The sequence below is a fragment of the Brienomyrus brachyistius genome, chromosome 9 (assembly GCF_023856365.1).
Source record: "Brienomyrus brachyistius isolate T26 chromosome 9, BBRACH_0.4, whole genome shotgun sequence".
NCBI lineage: Eukaryota > Metazoa > Chordata > Actinopteri > Osteoglossiformes > Mormyridae > Brienomyrus > Brienomyrus brachyistius.
In genome coordinates this window covers 22,981,774-23,009,515 of record NC_064541.1, presented here as the reverse complement: position 1 = coordinate 23,009,515, position 27,742 = coordinate 22,981,774, and the positions used below count along the sequence as shown (strand labels likewise).

The 27,742-nt window shown below is 42.4% G+C and overlaps 2 protein-coding genes across 5 annotated transcripts in view; one reads left to right on the top strand and one right to left on the bottom strand.

Annotated features, from left to right (window-relative positions):
- Window positions 1-23,723, top strand: part of kirrel3l (kirre like nephrin family adhesion molecule 3, like) — a 30,160-nt gene extending 6,437 nt beyond the window's left edge. For both annotated transcript variants that reach the window (XM_049024579.1, XM_049024580.1), the window contains exons 2-15: window positions 13,794-13,946; window positions 14,304-14,453; window positions 16,001-16,158; window positions 17,219-17,369; window positions 17,735-17,840; window positions 18,341-18,489; window positions 18,665-18,792; window positions 19,588-19,714; window positions 20,028-20,128; window positions 20,915-21,113; window positions 22,035-22,142; window positions 22,326-22,435; window positions 22,591-22,680; window positions 22,783-23,723. In XM_049024579.1, the coding sequence (XP_048880536.1) occupies window positions 13,794-13,946; window positions 14,304-14,453; window positions 16,001-16,158; window positions 17,219-17,369; window positions 17,735-17,840; window positions 18,341-18,489; window positions 18,665-18,792; window positions 19,588-19,714; window positions 20,028-20,128; window positions 20,915-21,113; window positions 22,035-22,142; window positions 22,326-22,435; window positions 22,591-22,680; window positions 22,783-23,292 (2,240 nt within the window). In that variant the 3' untranslated portion in view covers window positions 23,293-23,723. The remainder of the gene's footprint in view (window positions 1-13,793; window positions 13,947-14,303; window positions 14,454-16,000; window positions 16,159-17,218; window positions 17,370-17,734; window positions 17,841-18,340; window positions 18,490-18,664; window positions 18,793-19,587; window positions 19,715-20,027; window positions 20,129-20,914; window positions 21,114-22,034; window positions 22,143-22,325; window positions 22,436-22,590; window positions 22,681-22,782) is intronic.
- Window positions 23,724-25,417: 1,694 nt separating this feature from the next.
- The window catches only part of st14 (ST14 transmembrane serine protease matriptase), a 44,747-nt gene continuing 42,422 nt past the window's right edge, over window positions 25,418-27,742 (bottom strand). For 2 of the 3 annotated variants that reach the window (XM_049024576.1, XM_049024578.1), the window contains exon 19: window positions 25,418-27,734. In XM_049024576.1, the coding sequence (XP_048880533.1) occupies window positions 27,573-27,734 (162 nt within the window). In that variant the 3' untranslated portion in view covers window positions 25,418-27,572. The remainder of the gene's footprint in view (window positions 27,735-27,742) is intronic. The other variant, XR_007399552.1, reaches the window with a different exon arrangement.

Here is a 27,742-nt window from a genome sequence, read left to right as displayed (position 1 = left end):
CCACTTTTTTGAATGCCCACATGGAGAAACTCAGTTTGACAGAAACCTGTGACTTCATTCAAAAAACTAAACATGCTGTCTTGTATTTTACTTATGATTAAGGTTAGGTCTGATTAAGAGTTAAGATTGTTGTAGTTGGGATTATGTCTCAATGGAAGTGAATGGAGCGTCCCCATAAAGATATGAGAATGTGGACTGTGCAATCGTGTGTGCGTGTGGATTAGGGTTATATTACTTTATGGGGACCGTATGGGGACGTTGTGGGAACCATTTTTCAGGTCCCTACAAAGATCTGTGAATGCAAGCAAAAAAGTCAAAATGGCAAAAGTATCATATTTTGTTTGGTTACTTATGGTCATGGTTAGGGCTGGATAGGGGTTAAGGCCGTCATGTTGGGATTTGAGAGTTGGAGGATGGAGTTTTCCCCATAGACATGAATGGAGAGTCCCCACAAAGAAATAATTACAAACTTGTGTATGTGTGCGTGCATGTGTGTGTCTGTGTGTGTGTGTGTGTGTGTTTGGGAGGTGGGCTTTGGGCAGGCCTGCTAAATCCAAAACAGTCCTAAACAAGAACTGCAGCAAAGGTCTGAAAATATTTTTCTTTGTTTTTGTTTTTTTTTAAACAAAGGCAGCTACGTAGCATGACTGTATTACAGTGAAGTGAAAGAGGCAGACTGACTTTCACTTACTGGTGAAAATCTCCATTTATGACCACCTCTGTGACAAAAAAAAACCTTAAAGGTAGCAGATGAGCATCAGAAATCAAGTAAATTGATGGGGGGGGGGGGGGTTAGTCTCACTCAGAGGGCCAACGGCAGTGTCCTTTAAGCTGGGACTGATTGAGTATTTAGAGAAGGTTGTGATCATACACAGGAATAATCTTGATAGTATGGTGTCATTACTTTTCATTCTTTTCATTGCATTCTAATAAAGTAACACGTCATAATAGGACAATAACTCAATTTCATAAACATCTGTAACTGGAATCAAAATTCTAAAAATATCAAAATTGTCGGGGCTAGGGTTCTTCCCATAGAAATGAATGGAGAGTCCCCACAAAGACATAATTACAAACTTGTGTGTGTGTGTGTGTGTGTGGATGGTGAGAGTTGGCAGTATTTCTCCACGGGATGTTGACCGTTTGATTTGAATCCCAGGCAGTTGTCTTGCTGTATCACTGCACTGAACAAAAGGACATCCCATGAAAATGGGCCTCCAGTCAATCAGGGGAGTCAAGAGGATCAGTCAACAAAAAGACTGGGTGGAATCTGGTCTGGAGCTGTTATCAGCAAGTCGGGTGCCCAGTTTAGCTGGAAAGTGGCTTACATGGAGAAGTGATGGCGTCTTACATCCATCACAGGGTTTCTTTGTAATGATTGTTCTCATTATATTTTAGGAGTTGGAATGAAGTTTGAAAGCTGGGGAGACCGGTAATTTATTTCTGAGATAATTACACAGGGGCAGAAAAGTTTGGTAAATAGACAAGCAAAAGTATACAAAACAAGAGAAACAGATGTATAGGTAGATCAAAATGGGATTTCATGGTTTCTTAGATTCTCTAGACAGGAACAGAAAGTTAAGAAAGATAAAATACGAAGATAAGACCCCAGGAATGGATGTACAATTACACCTTGTGGAGTAAAAGGAAAAGTTCTACATGTGTTGTGTGTAATGGCCTGCTCGTTGGATCTTGCTCTCAGATAAGTGGCCCCTTTTGATGGCTTATATTCCTGTCTTGAAACCCATACAATGTCCCCTTCTATTCAGTTATAGGGACTTGAAGGCTAATGTCCAGCTTGCAATACCCTCTGTGAATGTGTGTGTCTGTGTGTGTGCGTGCCTGTTTCACTGTGCTTTGTCAGAGGAAAAATAAATGGGATCTTAATGGAGCCACTCAATCTCTGACCACTTACAAAGATGACCAAAGTGTATGAGCGATCAGGCAGGCTCAAGGGCCCATTCACAGAGCCAGAGGAGGCAGAGGGAATTATTTCATGGTGGAGGATTAGCCTTTCAGCCACTGCAGACCACTGGCTAACTTACATCGACTGGCTTATAAAGGAGTTGTCTACAGATTGGAAATCTGAACTGTGCAAAAGAATGGTGGATAGTCTTGAAATTCTATAAAAAGCATCATCTTCTTTGTTCCACAAATATCAAAGGGTACGTTTTCAAGTATTTCATGTTCTGGGTTTGGTTGAAAACTTTTTCAGAGAAGGATGAGGATAAGTTTGAAATGATGGTTTGGTCATGTTACTCACTGGGTTTTGAATCTAAGTCCATGTTCAGGCTTTATGATGAACGATATGGTATGGCCTCCATATAAAACTGTTGGAGGATTTAAGGATGTGGATTGGGTCTTTGGTTCTGCTGGCTGGAAGTACAATACACATATAAACATAAAACAGCAGACTGTTGGTTTTGTCACCAAACAGGCACTCTCTGATGCTGGGTGGCCCATTAATGAGCAAAAGCCCAAAGTACTCAGAGATAACAAAAGCCCAGTGTGCGTAGGTTTACAAGCGTGTCCTTTCACACCATTTAATGAAGCACTTTGTGAGCGTACCGAGGTGATGATGATTCTTTTCTGGCTGGGCTTTTGTCAGCCTCTGCTTGTCTGATGGCAGGTTCCTCTCTGGCGCATTATGGTAATTACCTCACGCCGTAATTAGCGCCAAGCACTGGATGTGACATAGAGCAAGGTCTCCATCTGGAGCAGGTCTGACTGCAAGGCTACTCTGTGAAGATGAGTGAGAAAGTTCGCACTCAGACAGCGGTCCTCCACTGCCAAATTGGCAACCTGTTGATTTTTTTTTTTTTTGTTATTTTAGTAAACCCAGTGCCAGTTTCAGCCATACATGAAAAAGGATTCCCTCTCAATGACATAATCACACATCTAATATTGGACATTCCTTCCCCATGTATTTCTATAAATTTTTAACCTTACATCTCAAACAACAGCATCTAGGGGATAGACATAGCTTTATCATGGTAAAAGAGAAGGAGAAAATAGAGTTAACCAGGAAAAGTAGAATGACAGATATCTCTCAAAGGAGCCCCTTGAAAAGAATTGTTTACCTTTCTCAGAGCACATATATGAAAGCTTTGCACACGGATTGAGAGACCAGGCTGGTGGGGGGTGCGGGTCGGGGTACTTGTTTACAAGAAGTTCTAGTGACCCTACCGTTATACCACAGCATATTTTGACACGCCCCTAAAATGTTTCCCCTGCTGTTAATTAAAAGCCAATAAGGCTTGTTCTTGCTGTGTGTTTACCTACACCAGAAGCTCCATTTTCCAGCTTAATCTTGGGAGAGGCTTAATGTCAACAGGTCAAGGCAGGGCTTTGGGCAAAACCAAGCAAAGAATAGTGTTGGGGGGAGAGACTGCTTTCCATATTTCCCCCTCTACGTGATTTAATTTTTCCCTTCTCCCACATCTAATCTGTATTAGCTGATTGTTCTAAGTTGCTCTCAGCGAGCCCATTAGACGCTGGGGTAGGGAGTCTATTTTAATTAAGATTTAAAAGAAACGTCCCTCAAGAAAAAGACTTAGGAGTTTAACATGAAGACTGTCTGCGGGATGGAGGGATGGAAGGCAAATGAAATGAGGTGGACTGGGACAGAAGCAAACAAAAAACAAACATACTACGTTAGTGGGGGGAAAAAGCAATAAAATGCACAGCATCGAGTCAAACAGCATGTCAAACAGGGTGACTGGGATTTTTTTAATAATCTACACATTTTCTACTAAAGGAAGTAGCAGCGGCTAAAAAGTAATTTAAGGCATCATCTCTGTGCTCCAATGATCAATAACCTTAAAGTGTCTGAGGCCAGTGATAGATATATAGATATTATTTATCAATTCCAGTCCGGATCAATGAATATTTTATGATGTGTTATCCTAGGAAAAAAAATTAATAAAACATTTTTCATGCAGATACCAAGGCCACTGTCTCCACTATGGAACATTTCTGCTGTAGTGTTTAAATATAAAGTAACAGGCAAGATGGGTTCGTAAGATGTTAACTACACAGTTGACATTCTACGTTCTTGATGTATACATTATTGAAGGTGCCTATTACTATGCTTCCCAACTCAGTAACATATACGGACACATACTCATGCACTGAGACACAGATGCATACCCTGGAATGAAGTAATGAATGGGGTCAAGGCCTTCCATACTTCAGGCTGCTAAATGAAGTGTTTAAGTTCATCAGACCACAAGCCCTGTTTAAGTAGTCAAGGGGGCTGAGAAAGACCGGGGGTCATGGGACCAGCCTGTGGCAGCCTTTCAGGGCTTACAGGCACCATATGTTCGCTGATTCAATAAGCTAGCAGAGCAGCAGGACAATGTGCCTATTCAGAGCTACAGAAGTATGAGGATATCCCTGATTCCATGCCATCACTGAGACAAAATACAGCACCAGTCAACTTTGTGAATATAGGAAGCCGAGCCAGAAATATGTGCTATACAACACATTCAGGATATACCCAGCTAATGCTGAGTTGCAGCATCGACTGCTGCTGAACTGCCAGCTATTTTCTGCCCAGGAGATTTCCATTTTCTATTTCTATTATTTAAGGGCTTGTTACAAATGGAAGAAGCAAACTGCCAAGAAATATATAGATGGCTGAAGCTTCTTCATTCAAGATCAAACTATTCATATGCAGTACCCCAAAGAGAAATGCCACAATTTAATGGGCCCAATAAAACTCTCCAGCTGGAAAATACATTCTGCATGTTGTCATTCTGCTGTGCAGTCAGGTAACATTCCAGAGCAAAAACCAACCAAACCACATGAAACGAAATGAAGTGCATACCTATATATACTATTTTACTGCAGAGATTAATATTATAAAAAAGGTCAAACCTGACTGGGAATGTGATATTATATCAAAGTCAGTCACAGACCATATTTCACACATCAGACGCAGTGTCTCATCAAACACGGTCACGCCGCATCAGTTTCGATGGCACGTCGTAAATGATTGATGGCTGCCCCAGTTTAAATGGCACTGTGAGGTAGCTGGGAAGCTCTCTCCAGTGCAGCAGATGCTGGCCGCAAGTCCGTCGCAGAGCAGATCAGTGTTTATACCCCATGCAACATGTGCCTCCCGAGCTGTAAATATCAAGTGTAGATATTGCTTTCATCACTATGAACAGAGCCTGGCTGACTGCGGACTCTCCTGACTTTGGAAACATACATGACTGCACAGGAATTGATGGAAGTGCCGCTGTTTATCCTGAACAGTGAGACCGAGGATTGAACAAACAACTTTCAGTCTTTTTCAGTATGTGCTTATAATTTGAAATTCTGGCCGTTTCTCTCCCCTTATCTTTCTTCCTTCCCTGTTTGTCCATTCTTATTCACAGTGCTCGCTTAATAATTAATTGATTAATTAGTTCTCTCATTAATCATTTATTCTTTAATCACAGCCTGATTCTTTTCTTGAGGAAGCAGTGGAATCCAACAAAAAGCCCTGACTTTACATTTTACTCTAATTATGTTCTTTTGCTAATCAATGGTAAAGGGGTGGAGGTAAGGAAATGAGTTTCTTTTCTGTTTTCCCTCAACGCAAAGCAGGATGTATTGTATCGAGGGCGGCAGGTAACGGTTTTCCTTTTTTTGTTCCGGAAACTCTTACTCAGTGATTTTAAGCATTTCAAGTATGGGGTAATCTGATGAAAGGAGTGAAAAATTCAGTTAATTAAAACTTTCCCTTGGACATTGATTAATAAATGGTGGCGTGACGGCCTGGTGTAGCAGCAGACGGCCCTTGATTACTGGGGAGCCCGCAATTGTTTCTTTTTGCTCCCTACCGCTCCTGGGGGGGCTGGGAGGCAATTTGTTTTAATCACCAGGAGGTTCGTGTCATAGATTTGAGTCTCAGTAATACAGAGGTGAGGGGTAGCAGCAGAAGGCGGAGAAGAGAGGGATCACAGAGGGGAGAAGGATTAAAAAAAGAAAGTTTATTATATTTAGTCATTCCAGAACACGTTCACACCAGTACTGCTTTATGTAACTGAACGGTCAAAAAAAAAAAAAAACAAATTAAAATGTGCTTCAGTGGAATTAATGGCAGTTCCACATTAACCTTTAAGCTTTAAAAAGCACACACATTAAGTAGGACTAATGAGACACTCACATAGCCCATCTTTTTTTATTTTAAAAAAAAAACAGCTCCAACCTGATGCAGTAACTGTTTCTTTCTCTGTGTTTATAGATACAAGCAGCTATGAGGAACAATAGCGATGAAAGCACATTCTGTAGTAATGAGATGCATACATTTACAAGATTACTATACTCATTAAAAACTAATAATAATAAAGAAAAATATATTAATTATGAAAGGCAGTGCTTCCTATCAAGCAGGGCCGCTGGCGCCTCCACTGGGCTCAATTAAGAAGTGTAGGTTGCAAATCCCCAGACTAAATTAATTGAGGCCCCAGGGCGTTGGGCCCAGAATCCCAGTGGCACTGTCTAAGTGGAGAATTCCTTTGTTTTCATTTCTGTTTCCTCTGAGAGAGGAGGGCTCACTTTTTAACATTATGCTTTCCACTTTTTATGGACTTTTAATTTATATTTCATGTATTTGCTGGTTCTGTTTACTTGTATTGCAGCTTTGGGAGCATGCAGGAATATATTTACGTCTGCTTTATTTATTTTACGGCGTCTACAAACAGTCGCCTTCTCAGATGTTGCCATGCTGTTGTTTTATCCAAAATGTCAGCTGTCACGCGTACAGTACACCCTGGTTTTTTGCAATCAGCTTGAGTTAATGATTTAAAAGCATAGTAAATTATACTGAAAGCCCTGGCAAGCTCAGGAGAGCATGGGAGAGAGAGGACGTGTGAGAGCAATCGGGGGGTGGGGTGTCTGGGTGGGGGGCAGGGGGGAGGGGCAGGTGGTACTGGGGGTAGTGGCAGAGCCTCTAAGTAGCCGTCTTGTAGGGAAATATCAGAGGGCTTGCAGCAGCGCAATGACAAGGTTGGCTCAATCAACGTCTCGTCAAGCCAACTGGCTGATGCACACAAACAACTCCTCCCCACCCTCCCCCTTTTTTGCGGGGCCCCTTTTCTCGGTCGACGACTCTGGTCGATGCTCTTGCTCGCTGGAGCTCCCTGACACTGAGAGCCAGCCTGGGGAGAGTGGGAGTTCTTGGAGCAGTGTTTGGCAGGGTTCGAGCACGAAGCTCCCTCAGCCACAAGGCCGGTGTGAGAGAAGCAGCCAGTGCAGTGTGGCAGCTGGCCGCTATGGCTCCTATGCACAGATAACAGCATCGTGCTCTGCAGCCCACTTCCCATTCACACCACTGTTACTTCAGCCATTGTCAGTAGCCGGAAATAAAATGGGCGCCGGGCCGCTGATGCCATGAACTTACTGACACTGAACCTGAATCGAAATTCACAGCATTTTCAGAACCCGGGCTGATGACCAGGAGCATTGCTAGAGTTTTTGGGCCCATCAAAGTATATCATATTGGGCCCCCCGATACAGATAAATCCAGTTATTTTCCGAAATTTTAGGGCCCCTGTTATTCAGGGGAACTTGGAATCATGCTAACTCCCCCCCCCTTTACGGCGCCCCTGCTGACGACACACAAGATGGCCAGATTATAGCCCTCCTTTCATTTCCATCATGCATTACCCCCCTTTTGAATCCCCACCTGTATTTTATTATAAGTGTTTCATCCCTTCCTCTGCTGGCCCAGCTTGCCGTGTTCAGGTGTGTGTGTGTGTGCGTGTGTGCGTGCGTGTGTGTGTGTGTGTGTGTGTGTGTGTGTGTGTGTGACCAAGCTGACACGAACCCCTGCGATTTTCACGGGGAGGATGGAGAGCGGCAGGGAGCTGATGACTATGGACGACAGGAAGCTCAGAGATGAGAGACACAACAGCCATGGAGAAGGCAAATCAACAATTAGCAGCACCTTACATAATTCTGCAAGGAGCAGTGACACATTGATTTCAAGGATCATGACTGCTAGGAGTCGCGGGGATGGTTAGCTACATGTCTGTTTTTGCGGGATGGGGGAGCATGTAGACAGTAAGGGACACAAAGCTGGAGGTGAGTTCAGTCTGAAGTGGGAAATGGTGGAAGGTTGTGAATTTTAGATGCTAGGGTCAGTTTCTCTTCTTATGCAAATATTTCTCTGGCCAGGCCTAGAAGAACCTTAGGTGTGACTGGTCATTGCACCACATGGCATGGCAGTCGAAAGGCACAGTTTTTATTAAGGATAACATTGCAAGCTAGCAAAACCAAATCTTTTTGGTAATAAAGAGAAGAAATATTTGCCTGGATTTTGAGAGAGAGAGAGAGAGGAGAGAGAGAGAGAGAGAGAGAGAGAGAGAGAGAGAGAGAGAGAGAGAGCGCCCAAATAGCAAATCTGGGTAAAAACAGGAAAAAAGCGCCTAACATATTCCCATCAACAGTAAGTGCAGGAGGTCCTGGTCTCAGTATATCATCTCGGGATGCTAAATAAGTCTTTAGACAGTTGGAGGGGATGGACTCTGTGTGCTCTCACTTTCTAAGCACACTGTAAGCTTCTGTAGGAAATGCTGTAATGTGATTAGACAGAGGCTCTGCATGCCGAACCCCAAGATAGACACAGGGGGACCGAATACAGCCAGCTTTCTCTCGTATGCGCTCCCATATGCACATGTCAGTAATGAGAGGGAAACAAAGGAGTTGATGGAAACAAGGACAATGAATCCTCTCAGTATGAGCCAGCCGAGAGAGCCAATGTTATTTACTCGCGTTATCTTAACCTGGCACAATGGATGGCACTGGAGGAGTGGGTCTGCTCCATTTGGGGTCTTTGGTTCAGCCGGTTTCCCAGTTTTCAGACGTAGAATCGAAAGCAAAATCCAAGCCTGTACGCACATGTCTGCAGAATTCTCAGATGGAATATATCACCAGATACTACTTTCTATTTTTATGCACTGAATTATTACCGCACCGGGTAAACTGCTCAGTCAACTTAAGAGCACTTGTGCTCCAAGACCTTGCAAGACTGCAAGACCCTGGAGTGAAAAGATAAAATGCGAGTGCTCTGGTGCTCCTAAAATAGAAACTGTCCCTGCCTTGAAGAAGCATTAAAGAAGGTCTTAAGTAGATCTCTGTGGGTAGGACATATTGAAGACATCTATGGGTTTTGCAGAACTGAACTGGTGGAGCGCCAGCCCCAGTCAAAAACTGGGAACAGAAACCCAGATCACCAGAATGCTTCGACTGGCCAGTCCAACAGTCAAATGCTTTCCATCTCCTTCCCATGAGCGTCCAGTAGCTTCAGTCCAAAACTATTATTTCTGTAATATGCTGCCCACCCATCGGTTCAGCACTCTGGCATGTGAAGTGGGGTCACTGAGAGAAAACTGCATGATGCATTCAGGAAATCTCCATGAGTGAGGTGGGCCATAGTGCCATATTTGGATGCACATTACAGTTCTCTGTAGTTCAGTGTTTAACATAGCAGGTGACACGCTGCCCCTGCCCATTACCATAATTCCATTAATGTTCTTTTATGTTCCCTGTGCTGTTGCCCCAGACTCCATTATTGGAAAGACCTGTTTGTATGCGTTTCCTAGTATTGTAAACATGTCTCTCAGTGTAGAAAATGAAAACAACTGGTACTGCGTTTGCCGGCATATATTGATTAGAAAACACAGCCTACCATGCCTAACTCCAATCATATGACATGCTAACAAATTCTCTGTATCAGAGAAAATAATGTAGTCTAGCCTTCAGTCCCCGTTAACTTGCCTGCTCTGTTTACGTGTGAGGCCCCCAGCCCTCTGCTGCTGTGCCCCCCACTGCCCCACCCCACCACAGCCTATGCATCCAGCGTAGTAAAATGATGTTCCGTTTTTTTAAAATCCGGATTAAAGCATATTGGGCCGAGCATGTTTTGACCTTGTTACTAAGGGAGGAAAAATGCAGTGCAATTCTGCCTTTTTGAAGTACACTGAACAAAAAAAAAATCATTTCCAGAAGGAGACTCAGAAGGGAGAGGTTGTACATAAAGGTCCTTTCCAAACTCACCCTGGCTTTCAAAGACAGGGGATGTACTCTAAGTGTCTGTGAAAATATCAGGTGCAATTCAGGCACATCATCCCAATGCCTTATACTCAGGCTGCCTTGATCTCAGTTCCTCTATTAGAAATTTATTCATGTATTTAAGCAGCTAATGTATCCTTAAAGAATTGGCTATTCAGCTAGGAGGTATTAAAGGAATTTTAAATTAATCATTAGCTAGTTGAAATGTTTTCTGCTGAAGATTTCCAGTAAGTATACTGAATTACTGATATTCTTCTGACTTTGTATGCGTAGCTGTTGTCCGTGAGCAAGTGAAATATTTACACAACTGTACGCGTGCAGTTTCCCAAAACAACCAGCAATGAATTATCTCCATTGGACGTTTAGACATTGGAACAGGATACATGCTGGTGACTGATGTGTATATTGTACTTTCCGTAAAAATAACACCTAAAAGCACTGAACAGTTAAAAGGCATTTGAAAAATTACAGTTCGCCATAAGAACAGAATACTGTGGTCAGCCAACCAGTAAGCAGGGTTTAATGTATGGCAAAGAAATCCCAACATCTTCTGAATGCCCAGTAGCTCAGACAGCCATGTTTTAGGTCCTTTGATCCACAACACATGAAACATGGACCTCATACTGACACACAGAAAGACCTTAAACAAAGCAGGGAAATGCATACTGGAATGGAATACGGTTGTATAGAGATGGGAGCTAAACTGGTTTGCGGCATGGACAGTTTATGACAGGGACCATTTGGTGGCTAGTTAAATTCAGAAAAGTTGGAAAGGACAGGGGTTGCGGGGGGGGGGGGGGGGGGGGTCAGGGTCTTGGGTGAGCAGGTTAGGATCGTAGGTTCAGCAGCATAGCCCAGATGAAGTGGATAATTGAGTGGCGAACAAACACTGCCAAGTGAGCTTGAAAGCCCCCTTTTCAATGGAGCACCTTTGAAAGAAAAAACAGAGAGCTAGGGGTGGGGGGTGTCGGTGAATAAGAGAGAAAATCCTGCTTCCCCTCTGGGGAAAAGACTGCTATTGAAAAGCTATTAAACTCACATTTAGCCGGATTGATTGGAAATAAATAGGCCTATTAAAACGCAGGGACAGCGGGACAATGGTGCGTCTCCAGCCACCGTATGCTGCCCTCCTTTCACAGCTTTCTTCCTTGGGAGGCCTCCTACTCTTGCTGTTTAAGTTCTCCAGGCCCAGCAAATAATTGGGCGGGGGGGGGGGGTAGGCGAGGGTCACTGAATAGACCCCCTCTTCATCTTTCTTTAGTCCTTATTCTTACATTTAACCACAAAGAAAGTAAGAGGGGGAAAATGAGGGAAAGCCTTTTTTTTCTGTGAAAAGGAGTTACCGCCCCACTCAACTCCTGCCCCCTCTCTTTCATGCTCTCCGTTTTCCTTATTTCCTTGGACAGATTTGTCACCTGTTTATCAGACACCATACATATGTTGTTTAAGTTATGGTCCAAGTCGTAGGACTTTCACCAGCAAGCCTACAGTAGAGATTTCCTGAGAAATAATGGCAGAGTATTGCCAAAGGCTCCTGTTGTTTTTCAGGACATTAATGGATGGCTCCCCCAGTGTGGCAAATGGTGTTTTGATTGTTTAACATCCATTTTGTAATACTGGCAAAGGCAAAAGGCATGATTTCAGCAGAGTGGGTATACCATATGGTCACAAGGAAGATTTTAATTATAAATTATAATTTGTTTAGGTTTTAACTTTTAGGTTTGCTGTAACACATTCCTAATTATACCACATACTTTATTATACTGTATAGAAATATACTTCCCTCACTTCAAATGAACTCAGTGTTTTGCTTGCAACTGGGATAAGTGCGTTTGTCATGAATACTAATACCTATTTCAAAGAGATAAAAGGTTGGCCACTGAAAACATAAAATGTTTGTGAAAACTCTCATAAGAAGTTACTTTGCTCGGCTTAATTTAGCTGGTTAATTCCTAATGCCAGAAACCCGTGGATGTGGTCTGGATATCAGAGTAGATCATTTTTCCTAGAATGCAGGTTTTCTCTGAGGCAAGGTTGTGATCTTGTGCTGTTCGTAAAACGAAATATCAGACAATATTCACTTGTGTTGCAGAACTTCCTCACAACCCTATACTGTATAAGTGGTTCATTTATGGAAATTATGGATGGATGGATGGATGGATGGATGGATGGATTGTTAATATTACAATGTTCTGTTGGGATATTAGAGTTAAATTTGTCATTCACTGTAGTGTTCATGTAAGTCAGTCCAATTTACAGCCCACTTTTTTGTATTTAAATGGTCTCCCTTGAATATTTTTGGCTTGGGGGTTGATGGTTTTTTTTTGTGAATGAGAAGTTCTCTAATGCATTTAATCATTTTTTGACACATTTCTGATGATCCCCTTAGACTGCTCTGTGGATCCCTGGGGGTGATTTTCCACCAACCTTGTTGCTTCAGCTAGCTAACTACTAATTTGAAATGGATGGCTTCCACGTTGCTCACATTGTAAATGGAAGTTGACTATTGAGAGACGTAACCTACAGCTTTTTTCATTGAAGAAATTAATACTGATATTAGCTAAGTGTTTTACAGTTGGGCTAAACAGATCCTCTTGCTTTGAATGTAAGTTAGTGATTATGAGAAAATGTTAGCCAGACACTACCCGGAGATGAGAATCCAAAACATTTGTAAGTCAAATGAAAATTATTATTATGTGTATTTTTTTGTCATGGTTGTATCCCAACTCTGCTGTTAGGCTCATCTGTATCTCTTTCAGCATTTTCATTTCTGGATTTACATTGACAATAAATAGCATGTAGTCATTACATTTGGAAATGTGTTTAATATGAGGGCAGCCTTACCTCCGGGGTGGAGGTTTGTTCTGTACCCATGGCTTGGTGTGTGGAGCTATGCATGTTCTCCCTGTGTGTAAGCGGGTCTCCACTGGGGACTCCGGTCTCCCCCTACAGTCCAAAAGCCACTTGGTTGAGTGAGCAGGTATCTCTGAATTACCCGTGGCAAGTGAGAGTGTGCCAGGCAATGGACCAGAGCCCATTCATGGTGCCTTCTCCTTGTGCCCAATGTTTTCTAATACAGGCTTCAGGTTCACCACAACCCTGTACTGGACAAGGAACATGAGTGGATGTTTCTTTTGATTGATGCACCTCTGTTTCTAGCAAGGAGTTCTTTTTAAAGTATCTCTGTACTGTAACAAACTATGGGTGTCTGTGAAGCCGGTTTTTGGCACATTATATACTTTGCTGAATAAGTTCTATGGGAGGCAGATTTCACTTCATGAAAAGGAACATTGATTTGAATGTTTACCTTTGAGGCCAGAGTTTGTACACATGCCTGATTCTTTCATGGTACAAAAGAACTTGAAATTCATACTGTTAACAATACAACCAAAAGCAAGATGGCTTATGATCTTGAACGCATTTTACACGTTTTATATGTTTCATATCATTAAAACAAACACATAATAAATACCTCCACAAACCTGTGTTGATGGTTTTGAAAAAGTACATGGGGAATGGATCTCTGTTCCTTTGTTTTTTTACTGTAAACATACCTTTTGCTGCTTTAGATCATGATTAGATCAGATTAGAGACCAGTCTGTTAGGAAACATAATGACTGATGTTCAAAGAACAAAGTCTGTGTGACATATCGGTCGCTAATAAATCAGCAGAGTGTCGTATTTTCTAAACCTTACATTGTTGCTCATGTGTTCCTCTTTGGCCCCAACAGCAGCCGAAGCCGCGTACTTCTCACAGCAACCTCAGGACCAGGTTGTGGTGTCTGGCCAGTCGGTGACACTGCCCTGCGTCATCGTTGGATACCGTGGCATGGTGCAGTGGACCAAAGACGGTCTGGCTTTGGGGGGAGAGAGGGACCTGCCAGGTGAGGCTATCTGATTGCAGGCGACATGATTTGTCAGAGTACACTGGGGACCATCTGCGGCTGAATTGACTTTGCTGAGTGGTGTTACCAAGAGACAGTGAAAATGTCCCACTAAATCACCACAGAATAAATGATGTCTTCAGAGGCCAGCTAACACCTGAATTCCCTGACTACTCCCATGCTCATCATCCTAGTGCTATTCCAAACCATGTTGCTTGCTTACTGGTGAGGAAGTCCCGTTAATGCAGTGAGAGTGCTGACACACCGTGTCTCATTCCCGGCTCCCTCTAGGGGCAGTCCTGTGTCCTGCTCATTTGTTTCGTTCCTGACGGTGCTTCCTTCCCTGGCTTCACGCAGGCTGGACACGCTATTCTCTGATGGGCGATGCACTCTCCGGGGAGCACAGCCTGCAGATAGACTCCGCCGAGCTGGCCGACGATGCCGTGTACGAGTGTCAGGCCACGCAGGCGGCGCTGCGCTCTCACCGTGCCAAACTCACTGTGCTAGGTAGGTAGCGCTCTCTGAACGCCGACGGGATTCCCATGACAGGCTACCACCTTCGTGCAGTTCTTAGCAAAGATATACAAGCATGGTGTGGTCTTTTAATAGGAAAATCTGCAACTTTGCATTTATTTATTTATTCATTCTTGTTCATTTTTATTATACTTTTAGCATATTTATTTCTCTGATAGATGTCCTGAGATGTTACTCTTGCCCTAACAGTAGTTCTGTATTCTAGCAGGCAGAAAAAAAGTCTTTTTACTTATATCTCATAAACATGACTGTGAAGATCCGGGGTACTGTGTTTGCCATATTCACCATTGACTTGCCTAGATGCTAAAACGTCAAGCTTTGCACAGTTAGCACATTTTACTGTGAGTCACCCAGTCTGTCAGCTGCGGGCAGCTTTTACATTAACACAATATGAGTGATTGGTGAATCCACGGGGCCCTCTGTCTCCAGGTCACTGGAGAGAGGGAAGACTGATGGAACGCTGGTGGCACCTGGTGGTTGCCCTAGGCATGGCAGGAATGGATTTTTTTTGTGGCGTTATTATTTGTTGATAGCAAAGAACAAAGAACATTGGAAACTGTTGTTTTAGGTTGCTGTGCTAAGAACTGAGCTGTGAGAAAGGGTGGTAATAAAAAGGTCAAACAAATAAAAGGAAAGTCAATGTCAGGATTGTCATCATTAGCAGTATGCATTTCTCCAGTCAGCACTCACAAACCACCCCAGCAAACAGAGTTCATGCCCAAGCTGGGCTCAGAGCGAAGCCCCAGAAGACAGTGAGGTCCTGGCCTCTTTTTCCTCTCTATCTGAGACCTCCATGAGACAGACGAATAAATCAAGCTGAGCACAGAGGACCAAAGCAATGTGTAGGGAGATCGATGCGCTGGATGAGACCCAAGCAATCCGATGCAACCATTCAGCAGTGGGGACGCAGTCAAGGGAATCCGTGAGGAAATTAAAATGGCCAACCACACACTAACCTAGCAGCACCGTGGGAAGACCTCTGATATCGACGGGGGGCAGGGGAGCCTTAGTTTTTATGTGCTGGTATTTTGTCTTGAGAGACAGATGCCTAGATTGGAGATGTATTTGGCTACCTGCCCTATTTGCAGGCACACAAGTGAAATAAATTTCCAAATCTACAGGTAATATGAGTCACTGCAGGACAAAGCCTCCAGAGTGGAGCTGGAAAATATATAAAGCAACTGGGATAAGTGCGTTTGTCATGAATACTAATACCTATTTCAAAGAGATAAAAGGTTGGCCACTGAAAACATAAAATGTTTGTGAAAACTCTCATAAGAAGTTACTTTGCTCGGCTTAATTTAGCTGGTTAATTCCTACAATTTAATTAGATAATCATCTCAGCTACTTTTAAAGAAGCATTGACTTTAACATGTTCTGTTTTGGAGCTTGAATGGTAGTTTATCGAAAGCCTTTTGTAGCCAGACAAACATGACACATCGTGGAAGTGAAACCACAGGGCGGTATGATGACTTAGCTGTACGGCTCTTGTTTGTGACCTGGATATTCATGATTTACAGTGCCCCCATCTGACCCGGTGGTGGAGGGAGGTCCGGTCGTAAAGCTGAAAGCCCACACCCCTCACAACCTTACCTGTAGAGCTTCAGGGGCCAAACCAGCAGCAGAGATCACCTGGTACAGAGATGGAGAGATCCAGGACTCTGCCATTTACTCCAAGGTAAGTGGAAGACTGGAGTTCTGCTGTAATGGGAGCTGGTTCCTCCCCTTTGATTAACTCCACTATCCCGAAAGACAAATGCTAGGAAGCACTGATTCAGATTGAATCTACAATTTCTAAGTCAGAGCAGTTTGAGAGCCGTGTTTTATCACAAAACCTCTCAAAAACAGCAGTATGGCTATACTTCTCTCTCTGCAGTCCACTATCCCCAGCTCAGGTCTCTAATGCACCAACATCTCAGCATAACTGGAGCATGGCGAAGCTCAGGCAGGCATGAACGTTGATACAGTAGAATTGCTGGGGAGGAGGGGGGTGGGGGTGGGGGGCAGCGGTGAAATCACCCACAACAATGCACAATGAGGATGTGGCGAGGCGTGAAACATCCATAGCCAGGAAGAGTGCCACATTTGTTATGCTCTCTGACCACACTAAACGATAGTAAATGACACGTTTAGAGGGTGAAAGCCAGGAGTGGATGTGGGGAGTAGGGGGGGGGGGCAAATGTCTATGTGAGGTACTTTGTGCTTTTTTGTCCTGGTTGTGGAACCAAACGGCCATTCTAGATGGGTGGGGAGTGAGCTCAGGATTACTCATCACATTATTAAGTTAAGTAGCATCTTGCTGTCAGCACTGACATAATTTTGAGGTACTTGCTGCCATTATTGGTCCGAGTCAGCGCTGAATTTTGCCTCCACCTGCAATAATCCTTCAAAGTGCGTATTTTCTCACTTAACAGTATTGATTTTTGCTAGCAACAAATTGACATCTGCGGCCAAAAAAACCTGGGAGAACAAACAAGGACTGTTTACCTCTGGATGCTAGCAAGCTGAGTAATAACGGACAAATAAATCAATGCGGTGTTATCCCAGGCCGTCTGATTTAAATAATAAACTAACAAATTGAGTACGCTGACTCATGCATGGTGTGCTTAATTTATGGAACGTAAGATTTCATACTGACACCATTTCATGAGGGTTTGAAGAATTCATATGGGCCTGACGAAGGCTGCAGTACCAAGAGCTTCGCTAAATTGGACGGTGTGTTTTCTCCGCAATGGCAGACGCTAATGGAGGATGGCAAACGGGAGGTGGCGGTGAGCATGCTCCCACTTACACCCGAAGACAAGGACTCGGGGAGCATTTATACCTGCAGGGTGCTGAACCCGGCGGCCCCAGGTGGACGGCAGACCTCGGTCACCGTCAATGTGCAGCGTAAGTATAAGCCACGTTCCCAGCCCTCCAGAAGCCAGCCGCAGCAGGCTCAGTCTCCGCTTAGTCTACGCCAGAAAAGGAAAGTCCCGGTTCAGAAAGTACAAATACAGACCAAGATTTTTATTTCAACTAGTTGGCTCTAGCTTCCACCTATGGTCTACACATGGAATGTTCATTCCCTGAATTGGAGTCTGAATTTGAATTTAGGAAAGTGAAGATCAATGCCTGCATAGGCTCTTTTGATTAGTGACCTGAGTACATTACGCATTAAAAATGTATTGTTTGTAATAAGAGCAGCTGTGGATATGGATAGTATAAAATGCACGATTTGAAAGGTTTTGTATAATGGACTAATATTGTTGCAGACCCGCCTTCAGTGACTCTGTCTGCCCAGCCACAAACAGTGATGGAGGGAGCCAAGGTCCTCTTTATTTGCATGGCCTCTGCCAACCCAGAGATCACAGGTTACAGGTAACTGTTGTACTGCTTACTCTCATATTAGGTAACACTACGTTACCAATACACTTCATAATGCCTTTATAATGCATTCATAGAACCATCTTTGGTAGCATGTAAGAATACCTTAATATCCTTAATAACTTAAAAATACATTAGTCTATCAATCAATCAATCAATCAATCAATATTTATTTATATAGCACTGTTTTAACCAAAGGGTTTACAAAGTGCTTTTAAAAGAACCCATGTTCTCAGTAGAGGACTTTAATGCCTAAATCGATTATACAATTATAATGTTTATTATTAATATATATATTAAAGCTGTCATGTCTTGTTCAATGAAAGTATTATGAATGCAATGCTTTGCGACATGTTAAAGTATACTTACATAATGCTTATGAGTGCTCTATGAATGCATCATGAATATGGTTTTGAACCAATAAATGTCAGTGGTTGACGTTGCATGGAGTAGTATGGTTTAATGATGTCATTAACATTACTGCGACCAACCAGGTGGTCAAAGGGTGGTGTTCCCATACCTGAAGCCAACGGAGACAGGCTGGAGGTGACAGTGGACTACTCCTACTTCACAGACCCGGTATCCTGTGAGGTATCCAATTCTGTGGGCAGCACCAATGTCAGCACACTTGTTGATGTCCAGTGTAAGTCAACAGCACACTGTTTATGCCGTTCAAAAATGTTAATAAGTTTGTATTAATAGATTTATAAAGCTGAATGATTATTTAAAGTAACATTTGTGATTCCTCTTAGCTTTTAGATCTTGAGCTTTTATAGAACATTAAGATGACTAATATGCTGCAAATTTGATGTCTTTAGTTGGTCCCAGACTGTTATCCGAGCCCAAGCCTGTGGCTGTAGACATAGGTATGGATGCAGCCTTCACCTGCTCATGGACCGGCAACCCCCCCTTAACCCTGGCCTGGACCAAGCAGGGCTCCAGCGTGGTAAGATCAGCTTCTGGAATCTCAAAACAAATCTAGACAGTGCAGTGGCTCTCAGTCTTATTTAGCTGGCATATGGTTCAATCTCAATAGGCGGTATCTGCTGAAAACTGCGAGGGAGGCTTTAATGGATGATCACACATTGCAGTATATTCTTTCTGCTTCTTTAAATGTCTTGTGTCCCCAAGGGTCTGAGGCTTAGGCTCAGAATCACTGAAACCGTGTGGTATTTGATGCTCCAGTCTACATTTATTTTAGTTTCTCATTCACTCACCAGATTCTGGTTTGCAGGATGCCCTGTCTGCTATTTTATCAGATTTATTTGGACGATTTAGAGCTGCATGTCAATATAGAAGCAATTGTGTTGCATAAAGAGAAAGATGTCCCACTGTGTCCCATGGAAATTTGGCTATTTTAATCCACAGGGTGCGTATTTCATTATCTAGGCGATATGGATTAATTGGGTAATTCAATAATTGGGAAGCTAAATGGATTAATCACAGCTTGAAATTTGGGGATCAATGAGCTCACAAGTGACCAAATGTAACTGGTCAAAAGGTTAAAAAGATTCTCATTCAGAATCCTTTGTTCTGTTCCTGCCTTTTTACTTAAAATTATTTGAAGAGCATAGCCGTGCTGACAAGGCAATATGGCTTAATTGCACGATTAACTTGATTACAATAGCGTTAATTCCGATGTTTTTACGCTGTGGTGTCAGTTTGCTGTTTGACTGGGCGACAGCGCTAGCACTGGTGTGCTGAATTAGATCAGTGTTGCATTTACCTCATCTTACCCCAGGTTCTCAGCAATGGCAACACCCTGCAGCTGAAGGCTGTCACACAGGAAGATGCTGGCGTCTACACCTGCAAAGCAATCGTTCCCAGGATTGGGGTGGCTGAGAGAGAGGTCACTCTCACTGTCAATGGTAAGTGTTTGTGACATTTGCATTTCAGTGGTGGCGATTTTTATTATGTCAGTGAGGAACATTACATTGACACCAACTCATCTGCACCAAGTTATATTATATTCGTCAGCTTTGTATTGGGTTTCTTTATGAAGTTAGCAGCTTTCTACTCTGAGTGTCCCTTCATATATGTGCTTGTCTCCGCTTAGCATCATCATTATCATCATCATCACCAGTAGCTCCCCTTCTTGCCGGAGCTTAGCCTGACCTTGCTTTCCTTCCTCTCCCTGTTTCCTTTTACCTCATTCACCATTATATCCAATCTGCCCACCAGGCCCCCCCATCATCACTGCAGATGCCACACAGCACGCAGTCAAGAACTCCAAGGGCAAGCTAGAGTGCGTGGTGGACAGCAGCCCCCCTCCTGACAAGATCGTAAGTGTACCTCCAGGGCACTTTCCATGTGCACATCTACACTTGCATGCAGATCTATGCTCTAGCACTCCCCCTGTTGCTCCCTTGCTTAAACAGCTGGCCTCTAGGTCTATGGACTGTGACCTCGCTGTTCAGACACTAAAATGTAAAGAGACACGCTCTGGCTAACATCCCTCAGGTGCTTCAGGATGCCTCTTAATTAGTGTTCAGAATTAGGGCCTACAAGAAATGGCCAGTTTGACCTCTGAGTCAAGGCCTTCCAGGACATTATTAAGAGCTGAGCAATGAAATCAGGGCACCACACTCACGCTTAAAGGAAGGCTATATAATAGGAAGAATTATATATCTAAAAATGGGGCGACGTAGCGGATTGGCACTGTCGCCTTACATCTCTGGGACCGGGTCTCCTCCCTGGATCCAAATTTGCCTGTTCCTTCCGTGTCATTATGAGGTTTCTGTCAGGCACTCTAGTTTCCCCCCACAATCCAAACACATGTTAACAAGGTGAACTGGAGTTACCAAATTGTCTGTAGGTGTGAATGGTGATTGTGTCCTGTGATGGTTTGTAAGTCCAGATACCCCATGACCCTGAACAGGACATGCAGAAATGGATGGATATTTCTAAAAACATATGAATTAAAAATTTGCTTTCCTCATATGAGGAAATTATGCATTAGGGAAACTGCAGAATGTATCTGTGGTCAAAGTTTCATGTTATCTATATATATTATGCAATACACAGTGAAACCTTTTCTGGGACACATGTGCTTCTCTCTTTATTTTCAGGTGTGGACCTTCGGGGACATGAGCCTGGCCTCTGGCTCTTCGGGACGGTTCACTGTCCAGACAGTCACCACAGATAGAGGGGTCCTGTCTTCCCTCATCCTCTCGGAGACCCTTGCACAAGACTTCCAGCTACGTTATAATTGCACTGCCTGGAACCATTTTGGAACTGGCACTGCATTGGTCACTCTCAAGGAGCAAGGTAGGGGTCCTTCTATAAAACTGTTTAACTACCATCAGCATACCTGTGTAATTTCACAGCTTTAATAACTTACACATTGATCTAGACTCAGTTTATGTAATCTGAAACATTTTTATCACACCTGCAGTGTTGGAGTTTGAAACTTGCTTCTGCTCTGTATGTGTGGAGTTTGCATGGGTTTCTGCCATCAGCTGTGTTTTCCACACACATTCCAAAAACAAGACACTAACTCATGTTACAGTGTCCTGTGATGCACTAGCTGCGCTCCATTCCTGGTCTGCCTAGACCAGTGTTTCTCAAACCAGTCCTCAGGGACCCCCAGCGGTCCACGTTTTTACTCCCTCCCCATTCCCAAGGAACTGGGAAAGAGCAAACAATTTGTTCATCTAAGGGGTCCCCGGGGACTTGTTTGGGAAACACTGGCATAGACCAGGAGAAGTGGCTAGGAGATGGATGCTGGCTTTCATGAGAAAAGTGTCATTACATGTATATTTGTTGTGAAAGAAAATTTAGAATATTAAGATGTTTCAAGAGGCAAAAAAGGCACAATTTCTTTCAAGCCTTATTGCAATTTTTCTCAATAATTCCTAAATAAGGATAACAGAATCATATCTTTTGTTGTACGAGACAATAGAAATAGAGCTGTCACTTAGCAAATTGTGTCCGTATATTGGTGTATTCTCAGGAGAGTTGCAGTGTGGTATCACCTAGCATCTCTAATCAGGTTGCTGCCTATTGCCTCATCATGCATTGGTGCCCTTTCCCATAAGAAATTATAGACAATTTCAGGCCTGGAACAAGAAAATAGGTTCCTATTCAATTTAATTCATGCTTACAAAGGCACTAAATACTACTTGCTAAAAGAATTACAGTACGATGTGCACCTGCACAAACCTCTGGCCTTTTGCTTCTTCCTAACAGAGGCTCTCCCTATACTCATCATTGTGGGGACTTCAGTCGGGGGAGGCTGTGTCCTCCTCATCTGTGTCATCACCCTGGTCACCCTCTGTTGCAGAAACTCTGTAAAAAGTAAGGTGAAACTCCACTAAGGAATGTTTATGTGATTAGGACTCAGTATTGGGATAAATCATGTATGGAAGCCATTAAGAGTTTAGGCCTAGGAATAGGGTGAGGGTTTTTGGTGACATTCTATTTGGATTATTCAGTTTATGCCTGTTTCGAATAACCACAAAAGAATAACTTTTTCTCAAGGTAAAAAGGGAACAAGGCTCTCTAAAAGTGACATCAGAGTCCAAATTGTGCACAGTGATCACAATGCAACGCGGAGCAACGATGATGAGGAAGATGTCAAGGAACCTATGGTACAGTGTCTTATCTCTGTTTCTTTCAGAACATTAGTACTTAAATTACTTGATATTTTTACGAAAGCTTGATGGGGAAAATTAGCAGCTTACAGCTTGTTACAGATTTAAGTAGGTCTAATTGTTGATTCTGGATAATATATTTAAACCTTCAGGCCCCAAACAGCAGCGAATCTCCAGGTACATCTCGAACAGAACACAGCGACCTTCTAGAAGAGGAGGAGGATGAGCGATCTGAGATCAAGGTAAAGCAGAAATGAAAAACGTAAGATGACACCTGCATGTTTGTGTTCCCTTGCATGCGTGCCTCTAAATTTGGTGGAGCCTAATCTGGTCTCTCTGTTTAGGATCCCACCAATGGCTATTACAATGTTCGGGCTCATGAAGATCGCCATGTACGCAGTGGTTTTTCAGAATATGTGTCCAATCCACGGCCTGTCTATACTCCATCCCAGCTGGCCTCACCTAACCCGCTGTATGGGCAGCACAGCACCCAGCCGCGGATCTATGATTTCTCCCATCGCTATGCCACCACCACGGGTGCACGTTCTACCTATGAGCAGCAGCAGCAGCAACAGCAGCAACAGCAGCAGCAGCAGCAGGCACAGCAGCAGCAGGGAATGTACCCCCCCGAGCCCCTGTATGGCAGCTCTGCTTACCTGCCCGCCACATACGGCCGTGCCTTTACGAGCTACGTCAAGCCCTCCACCTATGAGAAGGTGGACGCCTACGATCACTCGGATCAAGCCAGCAAAGTGTCCAGTTCCTCGCGTTTCTCCTACGCTTCCTCCCAGGTGTCTTCACAGCTGTCTGACTATGGCCGGCCCTCACACCAGCGCATGCAGACACACGTTTGACAAGACGGAGAGGCTGCAAGGGATAATAAGTGATCTATTCAAGCATCTCCTCTATAGGCTACATGGATACTGCTTTTCTTTCCCGTGGAATAGGTCTTGAAGAGGACCATTGGCTGAAGATTTAAGTTTTTTGGGAATACTGTTTTTAATTTATTGTGTGTTATTGTTCAATTGGATCTGTATCTTCTTATCCTCTGGATGAATTGGAGCTTCTGATGATGAATCCCCTTCAAGTGTGTTTCACTGTTTAATTTTTTAAGGATGACAAAGGCAAAGCCACACTAGTTTTACTGATGCCATCTGCTTAACTGTTATTGATTTATATCGTGCATGGGAAGGTGTGAATTGGAAATCTCCTCTTACCAAATGTCCCATGGCTGTAGAGTGAAATCAGGACTCAAAGACTTGCATCTGGTGAACTTAAGATTTTTTTTTTTTAAATAAAACTCATTCATTTTTGTTTCCATCAGCATGCAAAAGAATTCTAAGCACGCTCACGTTTCGATCCATTATAAACGACTGAGCCAAACCATGAGGTTCAGCTTCAAGCTGTGAAACTGGCATAAAAGTACAGCCAAGCAACATTCACATATTTTCTGGATGGTGAACTCTGTCGAGTTTTCCTAAAAAGATATTTTTATGCTTTTAAGATTATTTCAGACAACAGTTCTGGCCTGATGGATCAGTGCAGACAACTGAAAATAATGGATTTCAAATAATGGAGAAAAGCTGATAGCATTAGGTTACAGCTACGAAAGATGAAGGATAGTCTGTATTAATCATTCTTGCTTCAACGGGGGATGAGTGACTGAATGAATATCCAAAGATTGTGGGATATGCGCAGGTGGAAATCGCTGCCTCGCTCTATCATTTCTGTGTGATTACAGCGTACATCCTAGGCTCACTTTTAAAATTATGAGCATCACTGTTCAGTAATGTAGCTGATTTTCTGTTAAAGGCTGTGTTCTTGTACAGAGAAGGCTTTGAAGCTCGGTTGCAATTTTGCCAAACTTTCCGATCAAGAATCTTGATTACCAATGGAAAACTGTCACATTAGTATCCATCCATCCATCTTTCCATCCATCTTCCAACAGCTTATCCTGGTGAGGGTTGCGGGACTTGAGTATGTAGAAGCTTGAAAATGTTTACAAACCCTATACTACCCAAAACTAGTTAAGTGTACAAAAACATTGTCTATCTGTTGCATGCAGATGTGTTCAAGTGAAATACTTTGACATTTTTTCATTTCCATTGCCAATGTGAAAGATTACATATTGTATCTTGTTGCAACTTGGATCCAGTTCACTGGAACGGTGTACTGCCATTTTTCTCAGAACTGTCCACAATCCACTGGGTTGGGAAATGAAGCAAAGAGTGAAAAATATTGCTCGTCTTTATTTTTATATTTTATATAAGCCTTAATGTACAGCGTGTAAGCTGCTTTTACTGTAAATTGTATCTTTATATATACATGAATATATATCCTAACTTGATTTTTAAATTTGTCCTCCATTTGTCTTTTACTGTTTGTCCATCAACAAAAGCAGAGAAATACTTTTCTGAATGCGACTAATGGCCATTGTTTTATTTAATTTTTAATAATGGATTATGTTAAAAAGCGATTGTGCTTGTAACTTTGTACACATATTTATATTTAAATAAAACCATTTCAGATAAACCTGCCCAGCTGGGACAGTTTATGCTTGAGGACGTACAGCTGAATGCTTACAAATGCTTTTTGACAAGGCCACACATGTACCTGAACTGAAAAACCCTCGTTGGAATCCTGTTGCACACATTTCCAAGGTAGAAATGCTTATTATAATGAAGACAGATAAGATTTGAGCGCTCCTGCCTGTAAATGACACTCAGGAATAGTCACCAGCTGACTCCCAAGTGACCAATCAATCTGACCGTGCAAGGCATAATGTGACACTATAGCCGTGTCATGTCCATTTCCATGCTTCTTAATTATGAGCAACACTTCACAAATGCTGGCAATGGCTGGGAGAATAGACAGCAAAAAGAACTAAGACCGACAACAGAAACAAACGCTAAACGTTTCACATGCTTTGAGGATACAGCAAGCCCACAATGTATCTAGCACAAGGTATAATAACAAAACTTCAAAATCAAACAATATTTATTGAATACAATGAGGAGATCGTTGTTATAAAAAAGTGCACATAAACAAAATGTCAAACAAGGGCACCATGCACCTAGTCAGACACAGGTACTAGTGTATAAAACTCTAAACAAAACCAGTATTACTGGTACATCAACCAAGTGCTTGACGTTTGTTATACATCTCTTTGTGTGTACGTGTGTATATATACACACACACACACACACACATATATATATTATATATACATAAAATGGTATATTTCTGAGGGTTAATGCAATTGATTTCTTAGTAAGGAATTCATTACCTTGAAATACATATAGTCCTTTTTATGATTCCATCTGGATCATTCCCCTAGTTATAACATATATTAATAGCAGGTACTTTAACGAAATAAAACATGATGAAAGTTACCAAATACAAAAACGACCACATAATAATGGATAATTCAACACTGTATATGACCATGACAGAATTTAATTTACCTCTATTTCGTGACAGTTAATTTACCTCTAAATGTGTGACAGTAGCAAAGTAAATCATTTGTTGTACAGGCAGTCTCCCACTTAACATCCAACTTACAGACAACTCGTACTTACGAACGGACTGTCATAAAGCCTATTATATTTAGCATTTAGTTAAATACAATGGCTTTTAATAATGAATGCATGTACTACTTTGTGATGCTTATGAAAACATTGCGTGGTTTCAGTGGTGTGTCGGATCGAGGTACAGTACAGTACCATATGTATTTACTTTTATTATTACTTTATTGTGCTGTATAATTATTATTCTGAATTGCCTACAAATTCAATTTATATATATATATATATATATATTCCCTTACCTTTCTGTCGGTCCTCAACCCTAGACTGGGGATCATTAACAGATAGACTTAGGGAACAGATCTCATTCATATCCCATGGACTGCCTGTAATTGAACTGGAAAGTAACTTTTGGTTCTGGAGAGCTACACAAAACCTAACAAGCAGCAAGTAAAGAACAACTTAAAAAAGACAGGGATGTTTGTATGGAATACTGTTCACCGGCTTCAACATGAGAAAACATCACATCATCTTCATTTCTGTGCAAATATTAATAGCAGAAACGATCCCTGACCTGACCAAGATCCCAAAATAGCCAGAAATACATATGGCAATTACGTAATGTGTCCCTTTCATAAATAATTTAATAGTCTAACTATGACTTGGCATTTTACAGAGACATCAATGTACCAATGTATTCAACTTTCAAAAGTCTACACTTAACCAGGCTACACATTAACATTTTTTGCTGACTTTTTCAGAAGTATTTCAAGAACTTCAAAGTTCAAAATTCTCACCAACATGACTGACATCATGTGTTATATGGTCATTGTTAAAACTGCAGTAAAAACTCCATATTATACATTTTTACATCCCACCTCAGACCAGTGTTAACCACCACACATAAAACATCACAACTATATTAAAATTTCACCAAAAAATGTTCTCCTTATTCTCTTAATGCATATGATCAGCCAGGCCTTTCATACCTCAGAAAACTATGCAAATGATCCCGTCTATGGCCAAAGGTCATCGGATAGCAAGCTTGCTGAATATGGTTAATATTTGAGTGCTACTTCATGGATAAAATCTCTTAGGCCACCACATAAGAAATATGAGTTTGTAAAACTATGATTGTATGTCCATCAAAGTGTGTCATCTTAGCTATTTCAAAACTCATCAAACTGCAGGATTTGCAGTTAACATCCAACATGCCCATCTATGTGTTGAACTTGACCACCAGCACACATTATTTGGCTCATCAATACCTCCTAAATTTCAATAGCTAATTATGTTATTTAATTAAAAGTGAGCTGTTGGTGAAATGTGACAAATTCATGAATGCAAGGGCTGTCCCTTTTGGTTTTGGAACCAAAGCTCCGTATTACTTTTTATTGTATTAATGTTTATTTGTATATAATTTATTTATATTTTATTGTTAATTAATATCAATTTAAAACAGTACTGACTGAAGAGAGCTTTCCTAAATATTCTCAAACTATTCACCCCACCAACTTGAATCTCTTAACATTTACCCGAGTGACCTGCATGTCGGTATTACATGTGAATTTTCTGAAACTGCCCCCATTTTTCTGCTGGTAATGCCCAGTCTACACCCCACTCCCCTCCCGGATCCAGTCCCGCAGCTTGGTAACACGCGTGTAGACCCCGGGCTTGTTTCGGCGGGCACAGCCTTCGCCCCAGCTCACGATGCCAGCCTGGAACCACTTGCCACTCTCCTCTCTGCATACCAAAGGGCCCCCCGAGTCTCCCTGCAGGG